The 9409-nt window shown below is 46.0% G+C and overlaps 1 protein-coding gene across 1 annotated transcript in view; it reads left to right on the top strand.

Annotated features, from left to right (window-relative positions):
* Positions 1–3045, top strand: part of Ssh2 (slingshot protein phosphatase 2) — a 241219-nt gene extending 238174 nt beyond the window's left edge. Inside the window, exon 15 of the mRNA XM_036195374.1 lies at positions 765–3045. Within this exon, the coding sequence (XP_036051267.1) occupies positions 765–2855 (2091 nt within the window). The 3' untranslated portion in view covers positions 2856–3045. The remainder of the gene's footprint in view (positions 1–764) is intronic.
* Positions 3046–9409: the final 6364 nt, after the last annotated feature.

Genomic DNA, 9409 nt, shown 5'->3' on the forward strand with positions numbered 1-9409 from the left:
AACAGCCAGGACTACACAGAGAAAATGTATCTCAAAAGGAAAAAAAAAAAAAAAAACTTAAAAGAAAAAGAAATTTAGAGATTGTGAGGTCAGATACAAAGCAATTTCTCCCAGCTAGAAGGAACGATGATATGGTAAAAGCTAATGAGAGAAAGAAGCAGTAAGTCTTCCAATCACACATCAGATGACGGCCATCTTGCCCTATCTTATACTAGGCATATTGAAGGTGGCCAGCAAGCATTTGAAAGAACTGTGGTCATCACTGAATAAGTTCCTACCACATTAGAAGTTAATAAGCCAGCTAGGAAAGGTTCCATTCACCTCTTCATGGTCTAAGTCCTGGAGGCTCATGGTACTATGAAAATATGGATTATAAATCCCCATAGCTATTTTCAAGTTTTCAAACAAAGTCCTTGATTAAAATGTTGCTTGAGCTGGGTGGTGGTGGTAATCCCAGCACTCGGGAGGCAGAGGCAGGTGGATCTCTGTGAGTTCGAGGCCAGCCTGGTCTATAGAGCTAGTTCAGGACAGACTCCAAAGCTACAGAGAAACCCTGTCTCGAAAAAAAAAAAAAAAAAAATTCTCCCTCTGGCCTTAATGATGAATCCTGTTTTATTTCCATGGTCTGACAGCACAGTGAGTCTATGAACCTGGTACCCATAATTTATGTTCTCATAGATAGACAGACTCTCTTAGATTAGGGGTTACTAAGTGAAATACTAGCCATAATTTGCCATAATCATCTCACTATTTTCTCTTCTTAGGCAGTCTCAGAGCTTGTCAGCCCAGATGTCATCATGCAGTCTCACTCAGAAAATGCAATTTCAGTCAAAGAAATTGTCACTGAAATTGAGTCCATTAATCAAGGAGTTGGGCAGGTTCAGTTAAAAGGAGACATACTCTGTAACCCATGCCATACACCAAAGAAGAACACCATCCAAGAGCTGCCTCTGGAGAGAGCACAGGCCCCTGAGAACAAAGCTGGACATTCGGAGCAAGACGAGAGTTTGTATGCAGACCAACCTGAGCTAGCTGAAGAATCAGAGCAGTGCAGCTCAGAAGGCTGTCCAGCCACACACCCAGCCACAGCGGACTTGGAAGAAGAGGAACCAGTTGAGGGGGGACAGGACTGGGGCCCAGGGATGCAGCCTGGTGCCAAGTGGTACCCTGGGTCTGTGAGGCGGGCCACCCTGGAGTTTGAAGAGCGCTGGCGACAAGAGCTGGAGCACCATGGCGCTGCCGCCTCTGCAGGCGCCACATTACCCAGTCGCAAAACCTCTAAGAACGGGTCTTCTGCAGCAGACCTAATGCCAAAGTGGAAACGCGACGAAGCCACCCCAGAACATTCATTTCCCCTCAGAGAAGCAGAGATGAGCAAGGGGGAAGGGGAATTGAGTGGGAATGAAGCTGGACCACTATCCCATGGTGAGCATAATGCCACTGCTCCGGCCCCTGAGCTGCTGGAAAGTCATCCCTTGCGAGCGCCTCAGGACTGCCGAGGGTCAGACACTGGAACTAAGAAGCAGGAAGGAGACCTGAAGAAGCAGAGGACTGGGATTCCAGACCAGGGATTCGAGACACAGGCCATCCCTCTTCCCCTTCCCAAGAGAGTAGAGATCATCGAGTACACACAAACAGTTACATCACTTGCTGCCACTGGGCCAGGAGGTGAGACAGCACCCAGCACAGAGGGTGGAAAGCAAGGGCTGAGGAAGGTGACAATGGAGAGGGCTGTCGCCATGTTCTGTACGCTGGATGAAAATCTCAACAGGACTCTGGACCCCAGCCAGGTTCCCCTGCATCCCCAAGTACTACCTCTGCCTCACTCTTCCTCAGAGTACGTCAGGCTCACTGGCCCAACCCCCATCCTAAGTAGCCCTGAAGACAGGGGAAACGGCCCTTCAACACCCTTGGAGAAAGCAGCACCTTTGGTCAGATGCAGTGCCCACTTAGCATCCGCCAACTCGGATTACCTGCATCCCCAGTCTGTGGTTTACCTGGAAGGCTGCACAGAGCAGAGCAGCACCACAGACAGCGAGCTGTCCACAGAGCGGGTTAGCCAGGAAGACAGCCAGGAGGGCTTCCTTGCAGGGAGCAGTGGAATGGTACACAAGTTTTCTCAGTTAAGTAATGAAGACCTAAGTTTAATTAACAGACTTGGTGACAGTGTTGGGGTGTCACAGAGAAAACTGGACCCGTCGCCTGAAGCCTGTCGAATCCCACATAGCTCTAGTAGTGAAAATATAAGAAATCTCAGCCACAGCCCTGGTGTAGTGAAGGAGCGCACTAAAGAAATTGAGTCTCGAGTGATCTTCCAGGCAGGGCTCACCAAAACATCACAAATGAGGCGCTCGGCTTCTCTTGCCAAGTTGGGTTACCTGGACCTTTGTAAAGACTACTTAGCAGAGAGAGAGCTTGTCTCCTCGGAGTCCCCTCATCTCAAATCGCTTCAGCCCTTCATCAGAACAGACTCAGGCATGCATGCCTTGATGGCCCAGGAGCCCTCAGAAAGCCCAGGTGCCCACCAGAACCCACAGCCCACCAAGTATTTTGTAGAGCAACTCAAAACAACAGAGTGTATTGTGCAGAGCAAACCAGTGGAGAGGCCCCTGGTGCAGTATGCCAGAGGATTTGGGTACAGCCAGCAGTGTTTGCTCCCCAGGGCAAGACCAGAATTGACTAGTTCTGAAGTAGGCCTTCCTTTACTACAGACACAGGGCCTGCAGTGTCCAGGCCCCACTCCAGGGCTGGCCGTGGCACCCCGCCAACAACATGGCAGAACTCACCCTCTTAGGAGACTAAAAAGAGCAAATGAGAAAAAACGGACAGCCAACCCCTTCTATAACACCATGTGATCCTGAGCCTGCACACACGGTTTTCTAAGAAAAATGTTTGTGAAGGGCGGATGATATGTGAGGAACGTGCACTTTATCATTAATTTTGTAATATTTTGTCATTTTACTGTTCCTGGCTCATGCAGGGTTTGAGTTTTTCCGTGTGTGTTGCATGTGTGTGTGTGTGTGTGTGTGTGTGTGTGTGTGTGTGTGTGTGTTGATTTGGATGGCAAGATCATTTTATCATTTTTTATTTTTAAAAAGTTCAAACCTCAAAAAAATTTTTTTCAGAGAGCACCTTTATCAAAGGCAAATTGCTGTTTTTCAATCACTGCCTCCTGTCACTTTCTCAAGTGCCCTCTGAGAAAAGACTGCTTGATTGAGGGAAGAACAGAGGGCAGGCGGCACTGAGGCTAGGGACTGGAGAGGCCTCACCAGGCCCAAAGTGGCCTGCCCACTGAGGGCAAGGCAAGTCACTGCTCCGGCCTTCCTCTCCAGCCCTTCTTTGGAGTTCACGGGTTCTGCTCTGCCTTAAGAGGCAGTTGAGACTCCATTTCTTCTGGTATCCCAGAACATATCAATCATTATGAAAAAGGGATTGGTGATTGATTGGCCTGGCGATAGAATTCTACAAAGCAAATATTTTTCCCCAAGAAAACAATCTGAAAATCTAAGAGGACCCTAAGCCAAACTCAAGGTCATCGGTAGAGAAACGCTTTAAGAGAGGGTTAAGCAGAGGTGGAAAGGCAGCCCCCAAGTGACTTGTGGGTTAATAGGATCCACGTAGGTGGGCCTAGCCCCTCTGCTAGGTTGACAGGCCCTGCCACAGGCTTGAAAAACAGCAGCTTCAGCGTGTTCTTGTAAAATGAATTCATATGTGGGGTTTTAACCCTTCCATTACTTGAATATTCTGTGGGCCTTCTGAGTTGAACGGCCATAGTTTTCCAATTCATTTTCTTCTCTCGCTGTTTTCCCTCTCCTGCCCCTTTCTTAATTTCACAAATTATATTTTAATTGTTACATTGCATACATATAACCTATTGAACACAGTTTTCTACGTTAGCCCTGTTAACACTTGACCGAAGTTGCTTTTCTCCTCATTTTCCTGGAAGCTTTGTCTTTTCTCTACAGTTCATACACAGTATTTATGTACATAATGTCACTTTTTAATGCTTTGTTGTTGATATTGTGGGGTCTTTTTTGATTTATTCTTTTTAAGGAGTAGAGTTGCAACTGGAAAACAGAAACCAGAAATAAACTGATAGTTGTTGATAGGAATCTACACACTTTATTGATGGTGACTTTAATTGTTTTAAATGGAAACTTCTAATTGCCAGCTCCTGCCAAATTATGCACTTCCTCTTCAGAAGCCCCTGTAGGCTCCTGTTAGACCCCCCCTCTCCCCTGAGTGCTAACATCTCAGAACATTGTTTGCCAGAATTGAGGCATAGTCGGGCAATGTGTGTGCATTGCTCAAAGGAGCCTCCTAGTGGGGCTGAGGCTTGGGGCGGCTCAGCCAAGGCACAGATTCCATTTAGGGTCCCATTGCTTTGTTGTGTTGTGATGATCTTTAACACTGGAGGACCTGCTTGCTGTAAATAAGCCTCTGAGAGTCTTCAAGAAAACATCTGACCTGAAACAAATAACCCATTAACCCACCATAGCACATCACAACTGAAAAGGTCTACACATTTGTTTCCTGCTGGCTTTTGTTGATGTCCACGTTGCTGAGGATTGTGTAGATAAGAGCCAGGGACTCAGGTTTTTAATTTATCACAGATTATCATCAGAGACAGAATTTGGAGGGAGCAGGTAGTAGGATACAGAAAAGGGAAACAGTCCTTTTTCAAGTTCTCCAGAGCTGTGGATCCAGTTGCCATGCTAAAGCCATGGTTGTGTATGATGTCACTGCCAGGAGGCAGTTCAAGGCCAGCTGCTGAAAATGTATGGTGTAGGAGTTATATGTACCTGTGCTGTCTTTCTGGAGTTTCTTTAAATGTCACAGCTTTGTGAGTCCTGTGTTGTCTCATTAGGTGGTGTGTACCAGTGTGAGGTGGGGTTGGGAGGCAAGATGATGGATTCCAGGGCTTTCTGCTAAAGAGCCCTGTCTACCAATATGATGGTAGGACAGGAAATTATGGTAGAGTGAGGAATGCCCTGCATGGAGGTTGAGAGAGTGGCATCACCAAGAAGTAGTAATAAAAGCTGGGTGTAGTGGCTCACATCTGTAAGCTCAGCATTTGCTGAGGCAGGAGGATCACTATGAGCTGAAGGGCAGCTTAGGCTACAGAGTGAGACCCTCTGTCAAAAAAGGGACATCTATATGCCACACATTATCAACAGTGGGTACTCCCCTCATTTGCCAATACAGAATGCATTTCTCACAGCAGAGACTGAGAGAAAACCCTCTAATGCTTTTGGTGGGGGAGGGATACCTATTTCTGTTTTTAAAAAATGGGAAAAACCATCTTGTGCTGTCTTCCTTCTTAATTACATTTCTTGTCATTTAACTCACCTGCCTAGATATCTCACACAGGGTCTATAATTCAGCTATGCCAAAGGGTCTTGCCAGCCCTCCTAAACCCCCACATTTGGGTGTTCTTAAGTCATGTTCATGGCTAAGGCAGGTACACAATAAGCTGTTGAGGACTTTCTGTTTTTTGTTTTTTGTTTTTTTTAACTTCAACTCTTGATAATTTCAGATAGCCTCTTTGCCTTTTCTGTTCGTGGAAAGTCCAGACCTACCTGGTGAACAGCTAAGCAGGAAAGACCTTGACCAGTACTTCACCTCCTGCTCAATGTCTTTCAATCTCTACTGTTTTTAAGACCACTGTAGTCCTGTCAGTGGTCCTGGAAGAGTGTGTGAGTGAGCACACATGTAAGCACTTCAACAGGCTGGGCTGATATTTCGGTGCCTGGGATAATGGCCCAGAAGCAGACAAGATTAGAGCTGTAGTCTGGGTGGAGCTGGGAAGTAGGAGAGGATCCCAGCCAACTGTTGTTGGCTTTTAGACACAACAGAGCATCGGGAGCACTGGCATCTCATTTTGGTTGCCTCTAGTTCTTTTTAACACATTTGTTCCTGCATCCCCACTTCTTCAGGATCGTCAATGTTTTCCTGCTCTGCACCTTTGTCTCTGCCGCTGTTTCCTCCTTTCTCATTTTGGGAAGTACCCAGAGCTCCAGGGACAGCCTAGGAATACATCCCAGGCTCTGAGGCCTCCTGCTCCCAAGCCCAGATGCCTCATCTCAGAAGTCTCTGGCACCGCAGCTCACAAGAGTCTTCACCCGAGTTTCATTTAGTAAAAATGTTCTGTGGGAGTTGGGTTTTTTTCTAAGAAAGCATTATGCAAAAAGTTTTAAGGGCATTTTAAAGAAAAGCCATTTTGGGGGCTTTTTCAAACTATTTGTGGATACTTTGTTTACTTTGTGAGTATTAAAATATGCATCATCTTGGTGGCTTCTCAGGCACCAAAGCCATGTCTGTCCTGTGAGTCCTCCCCCAGAGAAATGCCATCTTATTGTCAGCCCCTGTGGACTAACGGGTCAGGTGCAGCTGACCTCCATCTGTGTCCTGCACGATGCATCCAGCAGTCCTCCTTCTCGGTGCTGGTGTGTCTTCATAGTGACGATGGTGATGGTGAACGGCTAGTATGGTGGCTTCATTCTCAATTTTCGATGGTAGACAAGGTGACATTTTCATTGTCTAGCACCAGTCCAACTTAAAGCATCATGGACTTTGTTATCCCTTCCAAACTAAACGATCAAGCATGTATTGGACATAAGTGTATGTGTTGCCTCGACTCATCTGGCACCCATATTAGGAAGAGGCGGGCCACCAAAGCAGGAAACTGCACACTCCTTTCCCCCAGGCTTTGGAATTTCTTGATGCCATGGAGAGCTATTGCAAGGTGCTTCTGTACTGCTCCAGCCTGAAGTGGAGGTGACTAGACCTAGCTTCTGCTATGAAGAGAACCAGCCTCATCTCAGTGCCCCAGAGATCTAGGATAGGGTTTCTAAACTGGAATCATCCCTTATCAGCTTGAAGATCCCCCTCCCCCAAAAAGTATATGGCTGGGGCTGCCATCTGTCTTCACAGTGTCCTGCCTGCAGAGAGCTGATACCCCAAATGGAAAACTGAGGAACTAACCTGATGTTTCCTAGTCAGTAAGCCCACTGGGAATTGTTTGGTTTTATGGGGTTTTTATCATGATTTGTTTGGCATAGCTAAAGGTGCCTTCCCCCTCCCTCTTTTTTTAAACTTTGTTTTGTAAGACTTGTTCAAAACACAGACAAGTCCAAAAGACTTGCACTGACTGTTACCTTTGCCCAGGCTACCCCAAACTTCTATGCTCTCATTTTAGTAAATAAAAGCAGGTGCTCCCTGGAATCTCTGGGACCTTTTTGAGGCATTTAAAGCAGAATATAAAGAGTGGTCTCATCTCCTTCCTTAATCTCCCTGGTGGTCGGGATGTCCTACTTGTATCATAGTTGTTTTTATTATTACTGATGTGCTCCGCTGTTTTTAAATGTGAACTTGTGCGCACATGTGCAGACTCAATGTTCTTGTTACAGATTGAATAAATTTTTATTTTGAAGACAAAATGTGTGCCTCAAATGCAGCAAAGTAAGAGGGTGCTGGGAAGGTTGGGGGAGTAGAAGAGAACACTGACAACAAAAACAGAATAGCATCACACATTCCAGTCAAGCATACATTGAAGAACTATAGAGTGGGGAATAAATACACGTGTGCACGCGCGCGCGCGCGTTTGTGTGCATGTATATAACCTGCCTTACACAAAAGACTGACTAGGAAATGAGATTACCAAAAACCGAAGACAATGAGGCTCCAATCAAGTGACCGGGCTGGGGACTTGGCTAGTCAAAGAGGTACTCACCAAAGCTGTCAACCTGCATGTTAAAATGAATAAGCAAAATTCTTCCACCACCTGTGGTGAAGAGTGACTGGTGTGGGACATCTGCGGCGACCTGCCTTGGCAGGGATGGATTTGTTGGGTGAGTGACCTCACTGGACATTAATACAAGCTTTCAGCACAGTGAAATCTACACTGGGCTGCAGAGATGGTTGAAGGGCTAAGAATGCACATTGTTCTTCCAGAGGACCTGTGCTTAATTTTCAGCACCCACATAAAGTGGCTCATAACTTCTCTAACTCCCCTCCACAGACATCCATGCTTATGCACCTCCACATACACATAATTTAAAATATTTTTTAAATATACATCAAGGGTGCAAGAGAAAGACAGAGCCAATGCGTTTATCTGGCTAGGTCCTGCCTTTTCACAAATGCATGATGAGAAGTTTAATAGTATGATTTATCACATCCAAAAGAACACTACTATCCAGGGAAAGCTCAGGTATTACTTTCCCAACCAAACTTGGTGATTTTTCCAAAGAAAACTGCAGCCCACTTCTTTCTGGATCAGTCAAGTCAGGTGAGTGGCACACCATTGTTCTCTAGTGGGTGTGCATGATAGTGAAGCTACAGTCACTTCACAAAATATTCCAGGAGTGCTCAAGCTTCTGACCAACCTAAATGTGTTCAGTCTTGGCTTTGTAGTCAAAGCAAATGGACCAGATCATGTCGCATTTGTCAGGTCTCTTTCAGAAAATGAGGTCATAAAATGAAATCCCACTGACAGTTCTGTGGAGCCACCAAGCCCAAGTGGCTTCTTCCTCTGGTTGCTGTCTTGTTTCTGGCTTTATGTTGTTGAATGTTTTTGCTCCTTTGGAGGGCCCACCACCCAGCTCCCAAATAAACCACACAGAGGCTTATTCTTAAAAATGCCCAGCCTTAGCTTGGGCTTTTACCTTTTTCTATTTCTGTATATCTTTCTTTCTTACTCTGTTACTGGCTGTGTGGCTGGGTGGCTGGCCCCTGAAGTCCTCCTCCCTCTCTCATTCCCTGATCTTTTCCCAGATTTCTCCTTCTGTTTATCCTCTCTGCCCACCAGCCCCACTTATCCTCTCTCCTGCCTTGCTATTGGCTGTTCAGCTCTCTTTATTAGACCATCAGCACAGGCACAGTCACACAGCTTCACAGAGTTAAACAAATGCAACATAAACAAAAGTAACACACCTTAAAATAATATTCTCTAGCCGCTTTATCTGTGTGGATGTTTTGCCTGCATGTACGTTGGTGCACCAAATGGGTGTCTGATACCTGTGGAAGCCAGAAGAGGGTGTTGGATCCCCAAGAACTGGAGTTACACGTGGTTGTGAGCTGTTGTGTGGGTTCTGGGAACCAAACGTGGATTACCAGAACGTTAATAAGTGTAGATTCCCCCAGAAAAATGTGGGTTATTATCATAAAGGAGCAACTAGTCACTTGAGTCTTCTCTGCCTAACCATGTACCTGGAATCTTAAGGTAAAAGAGTCCTTTGATCCTCGTGGTTACACACACACACAGAGAAGCCCTCAATTATTTCTGTAGCGCCAACAATTTCTGATTCTGTTCCTCTACAAGCATCTGAATACCTAGACCCCTCCTGAAAAACAGACACCTGTGGGCACCCTTATGCATCTCTCTCTTTCCCCTCCTCTCTCTCTCTCT

This window comes from Onychomys torridus, chromosome 8 (genome assembly GCF_903995425.1).
Source record: "Onychomys torridus chromosome 8, mOncTor1.1, whole genome shotgun sequence".
NCBI classification, from domain to species: Eukaryota; Metazoa; Chordata; class Mammalia; order Rodentia; family Cricetidae; genus Onychomys; species Onychomys torridus.